General features: G+C 44.9%; 1 protein-coding gene across 2 annotated transcripts in view; it reads left to right on the top strand.

Annotated features, from left to right (window-relative positions):
* The window catches only part of KDM5A (lysine demethylase 5A), a 46941-nt gene that overhangs the window by 20440 nt on the left and 6895 nt on the right, over window positions 1-19606 (top strand). Inside the window, exons 12-26 of one of the 2 annotated variants that reach the window (XM_066184234.1) lie at window positions 2047-2209; window positions 3025-3144; window positions 4268-4462; window positions 4566-4747; window positions 5010-5134; window positions 5386-5536; window positions 7006-7120; window positions 9879-10234; window positions 10772-10910; window positions 11779-11958; window positions 13255-13416; window positions 14407-14958; window positions 15738-15881; window positions 18492-18651; window positions 19159-19379. In XM_066184234.1, the coding sequence (XP_066040331.1) occupies window positions 2047-2209; window positions 3025-3144; window positions 4268-4462; window positions 4566-4747; window positions 5010-5134; window positions 5386-5536; window positions 7006-7120; window positions 9879-10234; window positions 10772-10910; window positions 11779-11958; window positions 13255-13416; window positions 14407-14958; window positions 15738-15881; window positions 18492-18651; window positions 19159-19379 (2965 nt within the window). Of the gene's footprint in view, window positions 1-2046; window positions 2210-3024; window positions 3145-4267; window positions 4463-4565; window positions 4748-5009; window positions 5135-5385; window positions 5537-7002; window positions 7121-9878; window positions 10235-10771; window positions 10911-11778; window positions 11959-13254; window positions 13417-14406; window positions 14959-15737; window positions 15882-18491; window positions 18652-19158; window positions 19380-19606 lie in introns of both variants that reach the window. The other variant, XM_066184233.1, reaches the window with a different exon arrangement.

The raw sequence follows: 19606 nt of genomic DNA, 5'->3' as shown, positions 1-19606 counted from the left end.
TGTGGCCAACATTCCAGTGTGACCAAAAAATTGTGCTTTACAGGATCCTATCTTTTTTAAGAAATTTTTTTTTTGTTGAGAACTGAGTTAAGAGTTCCCTGCTTTATGATTTAAAGTTGGGATGTCTGTGTGCCAGTAGTGGAGTCTCGTGGCTTCAGAGCTGACTGTTCGGCAGCAGATCCACACATACACGGAAATTCTCCTTGTAAAGAGAAATATGGAAGTAATTCTGCCTTTTGGAACAGTCCTGGAAGCGTTGTGGTGTTCAGCTCTTGCGTTTGAATAGGAAACCTGGGTTTTGTTCCCAGCCTCGTTTGCCCGGAGTCTCGGGGCTCTCAGCTGGGCTGCGGGGGCGGCGCTGCCGCGGGCTGTCGCCAGGGGGCAGCCGGCACCGGCGGGAGCGCGGGTAACACACCGTGCGTGCAGTGCAGTGCAGGGTGATCCACGGTGCAGGACAGGGTGATCCACGGTGCAGGACAGGGTGATCCACGGTGCAGGACAGGGTGATCCACGGTGCAGTGCAGGGTGATCCACGGTGCAGGACAGGGTGATCCACGGTGCAGTGCAGGGTGATCCACGGTGCAGGACAGGGTGATCCACGGTGCAGTGCAGGGTGATCCACGGTGCAGGACAGGGTGATCCACGGTGCAGTGCAGGGTGATCCACGGTGCAGTGCAGGGTGATCCACGGTGCAGGACAGGGTGATCCACGGTGCAGTGCAGGGTGATCCACGGTGCAGGACAGGGTGATCCACGGTGCAGGACAGCAGAGCACACAGTGCTTACAGTGCAGGGTGATCCACGGTGCAGGACAGGGTGATCCACGGTGCAGGACAGGGTGATCCACGGTGCAGGACAGCAGAGCACACGGTGCTTACAGTGCAGGGTGATCCACGGTGCAGGACAGGGTGATCCACGGTGCAGGACAGGGTGATCCACAGTGCAGGACAGCAGAGCACACGGTGCTTACAGTGCAGGGTGATCCACGGTGCAGGACAGGGTGATCCACAGTGCAGGACAGGGTGATCCACAGTGCAGGACAGCAGAGCACACAGTGCTTACAGTGCAGGGTGATCCACGGTGCAGGACAGGGTGATCCACAGTGCAGGACAGGGTGATCCATGGTGCAGGACAGCAGAGCACACGGTGCTTACAGTGCAGGGTGATCCACGGTGCAGGACAGGGTGATCCACAGTGCAGGACAGGGTGATCCATGGTGCAGGACAGCAGAGCACACGGTGCTTACAGTGCAGGGTGATCCACGGTGCAGGACAGGGTGATCCGCAGTGCAGTGCAGCATAATCCAAAACACATAGTACAGTACATGGAACCCCATCAGGTGTGCCAGCACACTGCTGCTTGTACTTAGTAAAGTAGATTTTACAGATAAATCTTAGCACTGGAGATGTTAGGTCGTGACAGTTCGTTTCGGTTAAGAGAGGACCGGACTAGTGCTTGAGTAATTATTTGTTTAGTTTTGGTCCTGTTAATCTTTTTGTTCCCTCATACTTAAATAATCCATAGTTTCATCTTGATAGTCCAGTGGATCACAGGTTTTTAGTAATTAGTAATGAATATTAGAGAGGTTGCGTGTATTTTACTCCATTGGCTGGTATACTGTTCTGTTGGTTTTAGGAATATGACTGCTCCAAGCATAATTGAATGGAGGAGTATCATGATCTTTCTTAGGCTGTTGCTGTGACAGCCAATGTCTTGTTTATTAAACCTAATTCCTTCTTCCTGAAGGAAAATAATTGCCCATTTTACCCCTTTGGAGCATGGTAAGTGACAATTAATCTTCCATCTTCGGCTTGTCAAGGCAAATCTACTGCCAGGTATGCTGAGAATTGTGTTGGAGTGTAACTGATAGTTCAGATTAGAATAGTACATCCTGAAGAAGATGCTTGTTGACTAAAGACATTTTTTTTAATCTAGGTGTAAAGTGACTCGTGAGGACAGTCCTGCTGGTGTGAGGTGTGTTTTACAGCTGGGTGGCACCATCAGTTCCCTCTCACCTGTGTTCATTCCTGTGCTTCTGTTCTGGCAGGGGAGAGCCCAAGACGTGGTATGGTGTGCCCTCTCATGCAGCAGAGCAGCTGGAAGATGTGATGAAGGAATTGGCTCCTGAGCTGTTTGAATCCCAGCCTGATCTCCTGCATCAGCTGGTCACTATTATGAACCCCAACGTGCTGATGGAACATGGCGTACCAGTGAGTAGCACACCAGCATTTTTTACATGAGTACTTCTGTGTGCATTCTTGTTTTCATTCCCTGCCAGATTGGTACAACAATGGTTTGGCATAACTCTGTAGAATTTTTATGGTGGGCATTTGCATATTCATTACTTATAGGGTATTTTTTAAAGCTGTTTTCCAGACTCTTCCCTAGAGTAAGCAGGAAATTTAAATTATCTCGTAACAGAAGTGAGTGTGCCAAGCTTCCTACATAAAGTACCTTCCAGAACAAGCATATGCTGTGTATTACACTCAATTTTTAATAAAGAAAATCCCTTCCCTTGTGTAACAGCAAGTTTGTCTGAAATGCCTTTAGAAACTTTTGACAGTGAAATACTTGTCTTACGTTCAGTAGAAATCTCAGCGTTACAAAATGCTTTTCTGACCAAACATAATTGACTGCAGACCTCTAAGCAGCAGTGACTATCATTTGCTTTTGTCTTAGGATAAATTGCTTCCCTGGCAAATACCCCAACAAGGCAAACCATAAACCTTTTCCAGAAGCTTTTGCACTTTGTGGTACAACGGATTAAATGATGATAGAGAGACATCCCTTTTGGGATTCATAAAGACAGTTTTCAACTGTTGGCGTATGTACTCACCTCCTTTTAAAAAAGGCTGTAAATGGAGTATTCGTGTTAAGGAGGCAGAAACCATCCTTGCCAGTGTTGGGATAGCTGTTGTGCCTGTGGTTATCTGTGGGTACAGAAAGTGGTGTTCAAACATCTTGTACTTTTGTGCCTTAAGCTGTTGCATGTAACGTTTTTATTCCTTTACCCTCCTCTTTTTAGGTTTTCAGGACCAATCAGTGTGCTGGCGAGTTTGTTGTGACCTTTCCTCGTGCCTATCACTCTGGATTTAACCAGGGATACAACTTTGCTGAAGCTGTGAACTTCTGCACTGCTGACTGGGTCTGTTCTTTTGTATATATTTGCTATGTGACCTCTGCAAGTGGTGTGTTAGTAACTTAACCACCTGAACAGTCTTTGCAGTTAAATAGTGTATTCTATGTTTGTAGAAACTGAGGGAAGTTTCCATCATACAAAGTAATTTTGGGGAGCACGTAATTTTCTCACAGTACCTTTTGCTAAAGGTATTTCTGTGGTGCCACTTTCTGAATTTGATATAGGTCTGTGTCCTGTCTTGAGGTACTGTTGTCATGTGAATGTTGGAGGTCGGCTTATAACAGTCTTTATTCCTCCTTTGTGCCAGCTCATTGTGCCTTTTAATCATATTAGTACTGTTCTAGTAGCTGTGCCACATCGGTGCATAGCTCATGTGGATTGTTCAGGAAATTGTCAGAGGAGGGTTCTGTTACTATCCGGGGTGTACAGTTGGAAGCTATGATCCCATCTCTAGTTTATCTATCTCTAGCTTCATTTTTTAAACTATGAATGGAAGTTCTAGCTCTTTTGCAGAGACTTTCATTCATTTGTCAGAAAAATTCTCTGCGGGGCTGGCAGTGTGTCAGGGCTCTTTTCTTTTCCCCCTGTGCTCATGATGTAATATGTGTGTAGCCTCTGTGGAAAAACTGCTTAACTTGCACCAGCCCTGTGAAATTTCCTTTGCTCATGTAAAACATAACCAGAAATATTTGTGGCAAATTCATTTAGCGTCCTTTCGCTTTAAAAGGCACAAAAGGAGTGATACCAGTTTTGGTTTACTCTAGGATTCTTATGTTAAATGTCCCTCTCCAAGCATAGTAATATCCAGAGGGGAATGTATCCACCTTAGTGCAGACCAGGTGACTTCCCTTTGGCAGCAGTTTCTTGCCACTGGAAGTAAAAAGAGCTTAGGACAACTCTTGAACTTTGTCTCTGAGTTAGGTGTGTGAGGTTATGGGAGATGCCCCTCCCCAGCACTGAGCCCCTCTTTGTCCTCATCTGTGACATGGTTTAAGGTTGTTCCAATTTTTCCTGTCCCATCAAATCCAGCTCCTAGTCTCAGTGTTTTCCCAGTCTGAGTCAGAGGCAGGAAGGTGGCAGCTGAGAGGTGATGTTTTTCCCTGGATGATGGTGGTGTGGTTCCCTGCAGCTGCCCATTGGGCGTCAGTGTGTGAGTCACTACCGAAGGCTGGGACGTCACTGCGTGTTCTCCCACGAGGAGCTCATCTTCAAGATGGCTGCAGATCCCGAGTGCCTGGATGTGGGGCTGGCTGCCATGGTCTGCAAGGAGATGACCCTGCTGATAGAGGAGGAGACACGGCTGAGGGAGTCTGTTGTACAGATGGTGAGTAAGAAGAGACCGCCCTTTGCTTGCAGAAGAACTTTCTCTTCCCTCTGCCCCTGCTTGCGCTAGAATTTTTGAGCAAGTGTCGAATTCTTCTTGTCAGGGGGTGTTGATGTCTGAAGAAGAGGTGTTTGAGCTGGTTCCAGATGATGAACGTCAGTGCACAGCTTGCAGAACCACGTGCTTCTTGTCAGCTCTGACGTGTTCCTGTAATCCCGAGCGCCTGGTGTGCTTGTACCATCCCTCTGATTTATGTCCTTGCCCCATGCAGAAGAAGTGTCTAAGGTACACAGGATTTTTTTTCTCTCTTTGCTTCCGTATCTAATAGTTGGGTGTAACCCAGTGGCCAAATACATTTGGTCACACTTTTCTCCTCCTTTATTTAAGGTGTATTTTTATCCTCTTTGTTTCTTGGTTCCTAGGCAAACAGGTATTGCACATGTACTGTTTTTCTGGCCTTGCTGTAGCTGGAAAGACTCAGTATTACCAACATCCTGACTTCGGCATGGGCATTAATACTTTTTCTGCCTTTTTCCCATCCCTTCAGGTACCGCTATCCACTGGAAGACCTTCCCTCTTTGTTGTATGGAGTGAAAGTTAGAGCGCAGTCTTACGACACTTGGGTCAGTAGGGTTACAGAGGCTCTGTCTGCCAACCTCAACCACAAGAAAGGTCAGACTTCTGTCATTCTTAACAGGATGCTCTGAAGCTCCTGCATGTGTTGTGTGCTGTCATTTAATCAGAGAAATACTGTGTTTCATGTATTGGAAAAGAGAAAAAATGCAAGAGTGTAATGCAGATTAGCGTTTTGCATTTCAAATTGAACGTCCCTGTTGGAACCTTGAATGAAGGCCCTTGAAGCAATCTAAAATCTTTTTTTTTTTTTTTTTTGCATACAAATTATTTATGTGTTCTTATTACAGATGTGATTGAGCTGAGAGTGATGTTGGAGGATGCTGAAGACAGGAAATACCCAGAGAACGATCTTTTCCGCAGGCTCCGAGATGCTGTGAAAGAAGCAGAGACCTGTGCTTCAGTAGCACAGCTGCTTCTGAGCAAAAAGCAGAAGCACAGGTAGGACAGGCAGGTTTTCAGTACTTTCCATCTGCCTCTTTGTTGGGCTTGGAAGAGTTAAAAACTACGAGGCCTTACTGTGTGCAAGCTTCTTTCAGTGTTTCCTTTCTGTAGTGCTGTGACTCACTCAGAGGTAGGCAGGGGTGGAGGCAGATACAGTGGCACAAAGGGCCAAAAGGTGACTTAGTTGCAGTGTGATAAACACTCTGCTTTCAGCTGACTTATGTACTGAAAAGTGAAATCCTTTGGAGTAGCCGTGTTTGCTGATGAAGTATTTCACTGAACGTGTTTGCTGATGAAGTATTTCACTGAAGGTGTGGGAGAGTTGTAGGGAAAGACAACCGGAGGTAAAAATGTAATGAGAGGAAGCTTTGGCTCTGAGCGTTTGTGACAAAAGGATCTGGGGGTGCACAGCAGTACAGAGAGCAAAACCAGTCCATAGTTTGAGCCAATCTGTTCCATTTTGGGAAGGACTGTGGGAGGCAGTGATGTGGCTGAGAAGTAGTGGCCTGCCTCAGTGACTTGTGGCAGTGTAACTCCCTTGCTTCTCTGTGTTGCCTGCCTTGCCTGTGGCTGCCCCAGCCTTGCTCTGTCTCCTGCGGGGCCCTGCCTCTGCAGTCTGCTGGATGTGTTCTTGTTCTGCTCTCAGGAGCTTTTAGGAGCATGTTTTTCCTTCTGTCCTGTATGCTTTGTGCTGTGAGTAAAAGTCCCGTAGAGAACAGCTCAATGAGGTGAATAGCTCCATATTTTGTAATTCTTGTGGCAGCGGTTGTACAGGAAATTTATGTAGCTTGCAGTTCCTCTGTTGGGGATAAGATTTGGTTTTGTAGTTGGTTGTATTTCTTGCATGTGTGGTTTTTGTGCATTAATTAAGGCGTTTTGTGAGAGTAAAAAGTGAATACCTTGTTAATTATAATGCCCAAGTTTGTTACTACAGAACATAAAGCATATATCATCATTGCTTGAATTTGAACACTAAAATGTTAGTTGCACCACAGATCCAAGCGTAACAATCTGTTCTAACTGGAAAGCTGTTACGTTACACAACAGAGAAGTGTTTTTTCTGTATTTGGAGAATAAAGAAGGCTCTCCTGTTTCTTTTATTGCTTGTAGAACCCCCTGCACGTCTGCATGACAGTTGACTTCTGAGCTGCCCAAAGCAGACTTTATGGGGCTATATTCTTCTGTTTGTAGCAAACTCAGTTTGAAACTCACTGAGACAATTGTACCTCTGAAAGGCACCATAAATGATCCTGAAGGGGCTTAGGAGAATTGTGTTAAATTTTGTTTGCAGGATTGTGGAATTCTTGTTCAGTTTGAATTGCGTTTTTCTTTGAGTTCTTTGGTGATGAAATTTTTTTGGTAGCTTCTCAGTAGTCTTGATGGATAATTTCTGTCACTGTGAATAAATCCGAGGACCATCATCTTATCTCTCACCTGGTATTTAATTATGCCTGTTTGTACAGCAGAGTGAGCCCAGACAGTGGAAGGACACGGACCAAGCTGACGATGGAGGAGCTGAAAGCGTTTGTGCAGCAGCTGTTCAGCTTGCCATGTGTTATCAGCCAGGCCCGGCAAGTAAAGGTGAGATTGCATCTGCTCCTCTGATAGTGTTGTGCCTTTCACTTTGTTCTGGATTTGTGGAAGTATGTTTTTTTCTAAACAGATAATTTTGCCCAGTGTGGAGGATGAAAAGCTTCTGGTGTAAAACGTATGTGTGCTTTTTCAAGGTGCCTGGTGCAACAGCAGGCGTTGTCAGGCGTGGTGGCACAGCTTAAACGAAGATAAAAGATCCCCTGTCACTGTCCAGGCAGCCCAGCTCTAGACCTCTGAACCAGTTACTCTTATTCCATCATCAGTGCTATGTGTCGAGGTGAAGTTTTGGCTAAATCCTGCCCTCTGTATGTTTTTGTAGAAACCTCTGAGGGTTCATTGGTGTGCCTCTTCAGGGCAGCGGGAAAGCAGTGCCACACTGTCAGTTATTCCATGAATACATCTCAGCCTTGCTTTCCAGGCTAGAGCCTTCTTAATCTGTATGCATGGCCTGCATTTCTTGCCCTCCATATCTATCTTTGCACCTGTCTGGCAATGAATCTAGACTAATAAGTAATGCAGATCATACCGATTCCCCTGGCTGCTACTACCATTTATCATTCTGGCACTCTGCATCATGGCAAGTGTTTTCAGCAGCAGTCTTAATTTGTTCCTCTGTCACTGGTGATGAAATACCGAACAGTATTTCACCTACTAACCAACTTGTAGAAAACTCCTTAAGAAGCGTCCTTAATAAAGATTTTTTTTTGCCTAGAGAGATGCTTCCTGACATGTGTGTTAATCACTTGTTAACCTGCGTGCTCTGCTTGTACAGTTTTTCGGGTGTTGTATAGAAGTGGATAGAGGGCCTAAAATCCTGAGCATTGCCATAGGTGCAGCTGCTGCTGCACAGCCAAACATACGGTTTAAAAAAAAGTTAGGGGTTTTTTTTGGAAGGCCTCTTTTCCCCAAGTGTTTGTTAGTGTTTATGTCCTTCATTCATGAATTTTATATAAAGTTTTCCGTGGTGGTTCAGTGTTCGTAAGAGAGACTTTATATTGAAATTTCTTATTGTTTACATAATAATGGCACTTTCTTGCTGAAAACAGTTTCCTTCAGAAAACCACAGGGCCCTAGTGTGCAGGTTCGCCAGGCTTGTTGATGCTGATCTTTGTCCTTCAGAGGTGCTCTTTAACCAGTTTGCCGGCATCTGACAAAGTGGAAGGTGCTTTCTCATCCTCATGTGATAGGATGGTTTTACTTCTTTCCACATACAAATACGTGGAAAAATACTAAAAATACTTACTAATATTTATTAATGAAATTGTATCATCATCTGTCAGGTAGACATGTAAGATTGTTCTCAAAGGACTTTTTTGTTTTTAATGTATTTAAAACCTGCTTCTAATTAAAACATAATTCACAGATGAGAGGGCTGTAGGCATAGAATTAACTCCTAACAGTTTAAGCTTGTATTTTTGTCTGGTACCTTCTCCTAACTGGTCTGTCTACCCCCACCCCTCAGCATTAGGGATCTGCTTCTAGTTCAAGTACTCTGCCTATGCATGTGCATGTTCTTGAAGCCTCAGCATAATCACTAGTCAATAAATAAATATTGTCATTTTACTGATTACAAACTGCAGTCTTTCAGTTTCTGAATGAAGTCAGATAATGATCATTTATGCCCTAAGCACTCACTAGCTTTTAGCATGGCATTTTGAATGCAATTATCCATCATAATGAATAGCAAAATAATTGTCATGTTGGATGATGAGTACTTTTTAACACAAAAGGCATTGTAATTATTAAACTGTAATAATTTACTGTTGCCACTATGAAGCATTCAGAGTATGTTCCCTAAATCAAAGTTTTTGTAATGTAGATCTTGTTCTTCCTTATAAATGCCTTCTGATTTCCAGGCAGCCATGAAAAGCAGCATCAGGCAAAAAGAGCAGTAAGCTCAGGGTTAGGAAATGCAGGGCTTGCTCCTCATTGTGCCCCAGGCTTGCTGTCAGAAATGCCTGTCTTCTCGTAAGAGACTTGGGGGTGACTCAATTGAGTATGCTGGATGGATGTCCTTGAATTAATCTCCTGCAGAGATTCTTTCCTGTCTGTTTGCTGTCTGGATTTTTTTTCATTGCAGTGCTAAAATATGAGGGTGAGGACAACTGCAGCAGTGCAGTTGGATTTCTGTGAAATTGTCTCCTTTAATAAGAGGCTTTTGCATTTTCATTACTTTCTATAATGCAATAAAACCCTGGTACTTGTAAGTGGTGGTCCTGCTTTGGGGAATGTTACTTTCAAACTTCACCGTTGTTGTTTTCATGATCTGTGGTATTTGTGTTCTCACACATCTCTGGCTTGTTATTTCTCCTCAGTATGTTTTCTTCTGCTGTGTGTTGCTGTCATTACTGTAATGCCCCTGGCACTATTGAAATGGTGCCCTGTTTGCAGAAGTCCCTTTTCTCCCCACTATTTTAAAACTGACATCGACTGGGCAGCACTAAATATTCTGTTTTGTTGGGAGCTGTTGTCATTTGCAGTTGTTCTGTTTTAGGTGCAGAGCATGATGCAACTACCCTGCCTAGGGGATCAAACATCAGGCCATCCAATGAGTTGGGATGGTCTGTTAGTGAATTTCTGCCAGACTTGATGGCTTGTGGCAGCTAGCTGGCAGTGTGTGTGGAAGCTCGGGCTGATGATGTGATGATCACATACAAACTCCCAGCTGACTGATCCCTCAGCTGGGTTTTCTTTTGGGCTCTGTGGGTGGCTTTTCCTAATGGATTTGTACTGTGTGTTACTTCAGAATCTGCTCGATGATGTGGAAGAATTCCATGAGCGTGCTCAGGAAGCCATGATTGATGAGGTCCCGGACTCCTCCAAGCTGCAGGAGTTGATAGACATGGGCTCTGGCCTTTATGTCGAACTGCCTGAACTGCCAAGGTTGAAGCAAGAGCTGCAGCAGGCACGGTGGCTGGATGAGGTGAGGTCCACCCTCTTGGATCCCCAGAGAGTCACCCTGGATGTGATGAAGAAGCTGATTGACTCTGGTGTGGGCTTGGCACCGCATCACGCTGTAGAAAAAGCCATGGCTGAGCTGCAGGAGCTGCTCACAGTTTCAGAGAGGTGGGAGGAGAAGGCCAAGGTCTGCCTGCAGGCCAGGTGAGTGTGCTTTTCCAAACTATTCTTAGCAGTCACACACTTTCCTGTTTCTCATCCTCTTCTGAGAAGTGTGATGAAAAGTTGGGTCCTTGAAGCTGTAGTTACCTTTCTTATTTTGTTGGGTTTGTTGTTTTGTTGTTTTGGGTTTTTTTTACCTCCCAGCAGTTAGATTGCTCAAGAGTTGGATTTGAGATTGATGAATTGCAGAAGTGTTGATTCCCTATCATGTTGCACAGTAGCAGGAAGCTGAAGCTGTGGGTGTTGCTGCTGGCTTTGCAATTGATTCCCCTCACCAAAGAGCCCTGACTATGCCACCAACACGAGACAGCTTTCTTGGTGCTCTGGGGTTGTGATGCTTCACTGTGCCAAGCCCATCAGCTTTCTCACCTCCTGTTACTTGTAGCACCCTCCAAGCATAGAGCAGTGCTATCCTACACTGCAGTGTAGTGATGAATTGCATCGCCAGCCTGTCACAGTTATGGCTTTAGATGAGTGGCATTATGAGAGAAGGCTGGAATTGGGTTTTTCTTACTCTAGACCACGCCAAAGTATGATGGCTCTGGAGGGCATTGTGAACGAAGCCAGGAACATCCCTGCTTACCTGCCCAATGTGCTGGCGCTGAAGGAAGCCCTGCAGCGGGCTAGAGACTGGACAGCCAAAGTGGAGGCCGTTCAGGTAGGGCTCCAGCAGGGACTGGAATCTTCTGCTTGCACTCTTTTATTTACGTGTGTCCTTTATTCCTAGCACCTCTCCTCACAAAGGTGGCCCGAAGAGAAGCCTTGCTGTGGCTCTCAAATGTGTTTACTGGAGCTTGTGCACTTGATTTGCTTCTTGTGCATTTGTTTCCCTGCTGGCTCTCCAGTTTCCCTTCCTTATGTGCATTTCAGAGGGGATGTAAAAGCCAGCAAATACATTATGGTACGGTATTTGGTTTTGGAGCTGTTCACCGTGCTGTCACTGAAAATATTTACCTGCAGCAGAAAGGATGCTCTCAGGTTTTCAGTTGTGGATCTGGCTGTGGAAATTTTTGGGTTTTGTTTTCTCCCTAAAATTGTAAGATTGTAAGATTTAATGGCACTGGTGGCCAGAATTTTCTGGAAGAGATGAATTAGTTCAGTAACTTCCCCTTCTACTGGTCTACCCACATAACCTGATCCAGAGTTGTGTGGTATTTCTGGGTGCCGATTGCCAAACTAGAACTGCTTATCTTATACCAGGTACTTGTCAGGAGTTGAAGTGAGAATCCCAACTGATTTCACATCAGCCCCTCTGCAACTCCTGCCGTTGAACAGACAGCATTTAGATAACTGGGAACGGAATGTTGTGCTACTCCATAGGCCAGCTGGCCATGTCAAAATGAGCGTTAAAATAAAAGCTGTGTGAGAGAATTGTTTAGAATGACAGTGGGTTGAAACACTGCCCTCCTTTCCTTTCCTATGGAACTCTATTTTAGGCAGTGACAAAATAGCGTGTGGCTTGAAATTAGGCTGGCAGCTGATGTAAGGATGGAATTGTTGGCTTAGAGAGGTTTGTTTCCCCCCAGAACGGGAGCAACTACGCGTACCTGGAGCAGCTGGAGAGCCTGTCGGCCAAGGGCCGGCCCATCCCGGTGCGCCTGGACGCGCTGCCCCAGCTGGAGTCCCAGGTGGCCGCCGCCCGCGCCTGGAGGGAGCGCACGGGCAGGACCTTCCTCAAGAAGAACTCCAGCTACAGCCTGCTGCAGGTGAGCAGCACGCACTGCCCTGGCACAGAGTGGGCCTGATGGCCCTCAGCTCCCTGGAGGTTCACTCACACCAGGTTACAGGCCCTCTTCAGAATAGAGCCTCATTGCAGCTAAGAGTGAAAAAGGCAGAAAGTCTTTTTGGTTGCTCCTCTTTTATGCATAGGCAACCTCGTCTCTTACTTCTGGAGGAAGAGGGAACGTAGAGCAATTTTTTTGTCGTTGAAGAAATGTAGGCCTGAAATGGACACAGGGCTGTCTCGAGGTGATAAATGTTTTCACTTGCCTCACTGTTTAAATGCTAAGAAAGTAGGTATTTTATAAACTGCTTAAGAAAAATTAGTCATCTACTGTTTATTTCACTTCAGTGGATGTAGTGACTGTCCTTGTTTTAATCAAAACCAATCATGTGTTTGAAGATCTATCATATCTACTTGAGAGGCTTCCCTTTTCTAAGGAGAGCGGTTCCAGTTCAGCTGCATTCTCGGGGGCTGTATTTTTCATTCTCTTACGTTGTTAATTCTCTGCAGTTTGTCTTCACTTCTAGTGAGATGTCCAAATCCAGACATAATCCCCACTCCCTGGTTCCCTAGTGCTGTGTGAAGTGCAGTAATTACATCTTGAGTCTCAAAGGGGGTACTGATGTTTAACCTTTTCCAGTGGGATTTTCCCTATTGCAGCCTCTTCACGCTAATTTTTGTTCACTTTGTGATACGCTCTTTTTCTCAATACTCTTCTGCCTAACTAGTTACTTAATATGTTCTAGTCTTGTGTTTTCCTAAATTGCTTTCCTGAAAGCGCTTTGAGCTTTCCTAGATTGAATTTAATTTGCTAGATTTTATATTTAAGTATGCATTCCAACTAGTCATGATGCCTTAAAGCTTTATTCTTGTCCTTAAAAGTGCTTTTCAGCCTCTCATATTGATATTAAAAGGCATTTAATATCAATTATTAATATCAAATTTAATATCATAGCATACTTGTAGTGGTTTTTCAGAAACCAAATTGCTGATGTAAATACGAAATAATTTTTAAGACTTGCTTGATAAAAGTCCTTGAAGTGAATGCTGAACTGTGGGTGCCTCACTGCATGTAGTATTTTGGTTAGCTATCTGTATGATAGTGTAATCCAAATAAATTCAGTAATTTGATCGGACACAGTGGCTCTCAGTTTGACCTGCCGCGGTACTGGTTGGGCTGCTGGGCAGTTCCTGTTCGTGGTGACGCTGCTGTCATTCCCTGGGGAGATGTGCCTGCCGTCCTGGGCTCTGACAGCGTGGGTGTCCTTGGTGCCTGCAGGTGCTGAGCCCGCGCACGGATATCGGCGTTTACGGCAGCAGCAAGAACAGGCGGAAGAGGGCCAAGGAGTTGATGGAGAAGGAAAAGGAGAAAGATCTGGACTTGGAATCCCTGAGTGAACTGGAGGATGGGCTGGAGGAGGCCAGGGATGCTGCAGCTGTGGTAAGGAGCAGGGAAAGGTGGCGTTTCCTGACGTGTCGGCTTAAGTCATTTCTCATCTGTAGAAATTCTAGGGAAGAACGGATAAATGAATTTCACTGAAAAAGATACCTCTTTACATGGTGTTTGACACAAGATTGGAGTTCAACCTTAATTGCAGTGAAAGCAGAGGGAAGCACAGTTCAGAGTGTAACTGCTGGTATTTAATACCATTGGGTGTGTGTAAGACTTAAATGCTCTTGGGTTAATATCTGTGGCTGCTCGTCTAATATTAGCATTTATTGAAATAATGAAGTAATGAGATGCAGCTCAGCCTTAACCAGGACCAAGACACATTTGGTTACATCAATTTTGTGATCAGCCTGCAAACGCTTGGTCACGGACACTGAGCTGTAGGGAATGTTTTATTTGGTTCCTCTTTTTTGGAAGATATTCATGCTGCTTATCAGAAGAATTTGCTGTCATCTGACTGCCCTTTCTCTGGGAACAAAGCAAATCTATGCAGGGTCATTAATATGGCTTACACACAATGTATTTATGTAGTGTGGTTATAGTTACCTGAGTGGAAACATTAAGGAGGTGCGAGTTGCTTCAGAAGGTACTGGTCACTCAGATGCTTGTGAAACAATGCTCAGCTCCATTGTCTGGGTAAAGAGATGAATGGAACAGATTCTGACTTCTTCTCTGGAGTCAAAACCTGTTCTTCTGGTGGCCTTATATTATGAACTTCAGAAACTTTGTAGATACTGAGAAGGTTGTCTAAAGTTTATGTAGCATCTCTATCAGAAAGGCTCTAGGGGGTAATGAGCAACTGAGGAGGAGGTGTCTTAGATACCAGCTTTAACTAGATCATGTCGTGGCTAAATTTTGGGCTAGTTTGGATGTGTTGATCTATTTGGGTTGGCTGGTTGTTTTCCTCTTTCTGCATTGCTAATGAAATGAAACGTGTCTTAGCTGTGGAGGTCACGACGTGTTTTTGTCCTTGCGGGGCAGGTGGCTGTATTCAAGGAGCGGGAGCAGAAGGAAATCGAAGCCATGCATGCTCTCAGGGCAGCCAACCTGGCCAAGATGACCATGGTGGACCGAATCGAGGAGGTGAAGTTCTGCATCTGCCGCAAGACGGCCAGCGGGTTCATGCTGCAGTGCGAGCTGTGCAAGGACTGGTTCCACAGCGGCTGCGTGCCCCTGCCCAAGAGCGGCTCTCAGAAGAAGGGCTCCAGCTGGCAGGCCAAGGAGGTGAAGTTCCTGTGCCCCCTGTGCCAGCGCTCGCGCCGGCCGCGCCTGGAGACCATCCTGTCGCTGCTGGTGTCGCTGCAGAAGCTGCCGGTGCGGCTGCCCGAGGGGGAGGCCCTGCAGTGCCTGACGGAGCGCGCCATGAGCTGGCAGGACCGCGCGCGCCAGGCCCTGGCCACCGACGAGCTCTCCTCCGCCCTGGCCAAGCTCTCCGTGCTCAGCCAGCGCATGGTGGAGCAGGCAGCCCGGGAGAAAACGGAGAAAATCATCAGTGCAGAGCTGCAGAAGGCAGCAGCTAACCCCGACCTGCAGGTGGGGCTGGCAGCCGTTTGCTTTGCCCTCTGCTTGCCCTGATTTAGTGTGTCAAAATGCCTCGTTTTCCTTGGGGGAGCGTGGGGGAGCGGGGAGGGCGGTGAAAAGCTGAGCACTGCACACGGTAGAACTCCTTACTTAGCTCAGTGCTCTGCGGGTTGTGGCTGGGTTCTGGTGGGGGCGTTGCTGCTCCAGGAGCAGGCTGTCGCTCTGTACTCACCGTCGATAGCAACCGCTGAAGGTGCGTGTAAGAAACATCAGTCAGCTGTAACAGCTGGGTACAGGCCTCGGGATGTGTAAAACGCTGCTTTGGTGTCCAAATCCCGTTTTCCTCTTGATGGAATCCACAGTCTCAGCATGTATAATTTCTCATGGATTGTCATTCCCAGGCATTTGCTGTCATGTTAGTAAATTCCAGCGAGGAATGTAGTTAAACTCTGATAATTCCATAGCTGACCTCTTCACCTTGAGAGTGAGGTCAGGCCATGCTGTGGTGAAGAAGCTGTAATTTGTAGCCCTGAAAAGCAGTATCCAGATCTTTCTAGTCACTATGATTAAAAAACAGGTAACCAGCATCTAATGAGACATTTTACTTGGATATTTCTCTATCTCTCTTCACATCCTGCTGTAACTGGTGTCTTTTGTGATGTCCAGGCAGGTATCCTCAGGCCAAAGGAGCCGCTGTTTTCTTTGTTAGTAAGTGTTTAGGTTTTTACAGATTTTTCCTGGAAATTTCATTGTTTCCCTTTCATAGTCCTTTTTTTTTTTTTTTTTTTCAGGGACACTTGACAAGTTTTCAGCAGTCAGCCTTTAACAGAGTGATAGGGAGTGTGTCCTCATCCCCACGACAAACTTTGGATTATGATGATGAAGAGACAGACTCTGATGAAGACATCAGGGAGACATATGGCTATGACATAAAGGTAAGTAATCCAGAGTGGTTTGTTTGCATGGAATTAATACAGAACACCTGCCTCTTATCAATCCATTTTTTCCAGAATATTTACTGTATCTTAAGCTGTCTGTGTCTATTCTGCCCTAGCACCTGTGGCAGAAGAGGTAGTTCTTGATTTTTAGCTGAACGTCCCCATTCTCTGAACTATTGTGAAGTTTTGTGATGTTTTTGTGCAAAATTTCCGGAGTGTTTGGATTTCAGAAGGTGCCTCAGTGCTGAGGAAAAAGATAGGAGGTACTTGTGCTCCACTTTGGAGCGTGGAATTTTTTTTGAGACAAGGTATCTGGATGGTGTTGTAAAATTAGTGTTGGGATTCAATACAGAAATTGTAACTGCAGTTAAATTTTTGAAGTATTTTATCTAGAGAAGAACTTCCATGAGAAGAGGCAGTTGTGGAGAAAACCTTGTGTTTTCAAGGTATTGAAATGTCCTTTTGAAATCCGTACAGACAGGCAATGCCACAATTTCTTCTTGAGCAGTGTTTTCTTTTTAGTGGTAGTGTCATCTCTGCCTTAAAAGATGCTCTCTTGAGAGACATGTAAATTCTTCTAAGGCAGATATTCTGATTTATAGAGGGGCAGCACACTCTCCAGGTATGGTTTGCTGTAATCTCCTATTTTGAAGTGTTTTGTTTCCCAGCAGCCTGATGCAAATGCGCAGGTTTGTCTTGCAGTCCCCTGTGAAATGCCAACAAGAATACAGTGCTGTTGGGTGCCAGAGCTTTTAATTAAATGTAGTTTTATACATAAAAGTAGTTCCCAAAACTGTTCTTTGCATCAGGAGTCTTAATAAGGCATTTCTGAAGGATGTGGCATTTTCTGAGGCTGTAATAAAGCGTATGCCAGGAGAGATGACATATGCTTGCCAGGATCTCAGGGGTTTGCAGGAGCATAATCTAATTTGTTTAATGATTCTATTGACATCATTTAAAAATCTAACTTCTTAACCCTTTTGAATCAGATGTTCATCGTATGTAATTTTAGAAACCTAAAAGTAAAAATCTGTTTAAGGAAGGCTGATAGAGACCAGAAATGTGTTCTCTTAGGTCAGCTAATATGATTGGAGTAGAAGACAAATTTTCAGGCATCCAATCAAATTCTTCAGGTATAGGCTAGGAGAAGCAAGATTAAAAAAAAAAACCACAAACCAAAGAACCCGAAGCCAAAGTTGCTCGGAATTAAATTATTTTTATGCTGTTGACTTTTAAGGGTTGGTTTTTTCACTTTTTGATACATAGACGTGCTCCAGTGTGTTTAAAAAAAGATAGAGATCATTATGCGTCGTGTATGAATTTGTTTTTGCTGTAAACCCTGTAGAAGTTCCTGAGGGTCTGTAGGCTGTGTTTTGAAAACCAGTCTCTGGCTTCTCAAGAGCACAGTTGTTACAGAAGTAGATATGAAAATATGATCTGTTTGATTATATTGTATATTTCTTAGCTAAAACATGGTTCTTGCCAGTAAATCTTCATTAGGAGTGCAGTGGCTAGATTTTTTGTAAAATTTCTTTCAGGCAGACACATTTACTGGTCAAAGCACTTGCAATTTGTTTTTGTTTTTTTGTCTTCTGTTTTTTCTCATTTCTTTGCGCCAGTATTGCCTATGGCCACTAATGATGATTTTTTAAAAAATCAATTTATATGTTAGCCCTGAACTTCTTTAATGCAGTACAATAAGATACCCATAACAAGATATTATTCAAGATATGAACTCTTTACAGTGTAGGGAGAAATACCTTCCTCCTTCTGCGTGTTTTTATTCTACCTTTTCATCTGGGCAGTTTAAATTTGAATTTCCCACTTGTAGTTCTGTACAGAAATCATTCGTTTGTGTGTCGCTTTCTTTAAAACATGCAGCTGAAGGCCACAGAGAGAGAGATTCCCTTTCCTAAACTCCCTTTTTATGTCATGAAATGACGTTGTCTTGCCCCCCAATACGTTGTTCAGCGTCTCGCTCAACACACTGAGCTGAGCGCAAGGCCATGCCATCGTTACTCTGTTCATGGAAATATTCACAGCAGCCCTCTTCTTTCAGTCTTTGGTCCTAACTTTAAGTGATTTAACACTGCCAGGAAAGTACTGATCCCAGGGCAGTGTTGATTGCCATTATATTGATATTTGTTGCTGTGCTGGAACGCCCTTTTTTTCCCATACCTCTAAAATCTTAAATAATTTCTTTCTGTAGTCACTGTAATTTACTCAGCATGCCCCTGCTTTGCTGAAGATACGAGTCTTTATGGGCTCGCAGTTAGACTTTTCAAGCAAAATAAAAAATCATGTAGGCTAAGAGAAAGCCTCTTTTCATCATGTTGTCTTCTGAAGACCATACTTAAGGGACTGCTGAGTGAGGAAACTTGTCAAGTGTTCTTCATGCAGTAGCTGTAAATATACTGACCTGTCTGCATAGTTCCTGTGTTCATGCACCATTTAGGTAGGGATATCATTTTTGCCTTTGGTATCTCTGATGGAGTGCTTCAGAGAAGGACTTTAGGAGCAGCAGGCTGCTCAGTCTTAGTAGAATTTACTGTGAAGTAGGTGTTTTCTGGATTCTGATCTTGGATGTTTTCTGTGGGTCTTTTTCAGGACAATGCCAGTGTAAAATCTTCCAGCAGCTTGGAGCCCAATTTGTTTTGTGATGAGGAAATCCCCATTAAATCAGAGGAGGTGGTGACACACATGTGGACTGCTCCGTCCTTCTGTGCTGAGCACGCCTATTCCTCTGCTTCTAAAAGCTGCTCTCAAGGTATTTGCTTTTGTATACATTGAGATAAAATTAGGTGGATAACCAGGATGAGAGTCAGTGGGGAGTGCAACTGCTCTGTTATCCATACGAGTTGTCCAGGATATGTTGTCTGGAGGAACTTACAGCAGAGTTACATTGCAGTTAATTTCCCGATATTTGATATATAAACCTGGCCAGTGTGTTTTGGTTGATACTGTTTGCCACCTCAAAATGTTGTAAAAAGTATGTAATTTCTTTTGGTTTTGATCTCTCCCTTTTGTCTTTACGTGGCTTTGCCTGGGGAGGTTTAGATTGGGTGTTAGGGAAGATTTCTTCCCTGGAAGGGTGGTCAGGCGTTGGAACAGGCTGCCTGGGGAAGTGATGGAATCACTGTCCCTGGAAGCGTTCGGAAGGCAGGTGGGTGTGGCCCTTGGGGACGAGATTTAGTGGTGGGCATGGCGCAGGCTGGATAATCTTGGAGGTCTTTTGCAGCCTTAAGGATTGTGTGTCTTGGCTCCTGTCTGAAAGGTTCCAGCACTCCAAGGAAGCAGCCTCGCAAGAGCCCGCTGGTGCCTCGCAGCTTGGAGCCCCCCGTGCTGGAGCTGTCCCCTGGAGCCAAAGCTCAGCTGGAAGATCTGATGATGGTGGGAGATCTGCTGGAGGTGTCTCTGGATGAAACTCAGCACATCTGGCGGATTTTGCAGGCCACTCACCCACCCTCTGAGGACAGGTTTCTTCATGTCATGGAGGTAGGGAAGCCGAAGAAATATTCTGGTGTGGAAGAAAAAACCCACCGCATTCTGTTGATGGATTTATATAAAGATCTTGAATAGTTGAGTGCTCAGTTGCTGGTCGTGTTTGGATTTCACCTGGAGAAATAACAGAATAAGTGGTCCAGAAGTTCAGTTCTTGATCGCTCATGCTGTAGCACTGTCCTCCACAGCTGACCATATTTAGAACAGTTTTCTCAAGTAGG

This window comes from Chamaea fasciata, unplaced genomic scaffold (genome assembly GCF_029207755.1).
Source record: "Chamaea fasciata isolate MVZ Bird 193981 ecotype frontalis unplaced genomic scaffold, bChaFas1.0.hap1 SCAF_5, whole genome shotgun sequence".
In the NCBI taxonomy this organism is placed as follows: Eukaryota; Metazoa; Chordata; class Aves; order Passeriformes; family Sylviidae; genus Chamaea; species Chamaea fasciata.
Note: the sequence above shows the minus strand (reverse complement) of the source record. Positions and strands in the feature narration are given on the sequence as shown.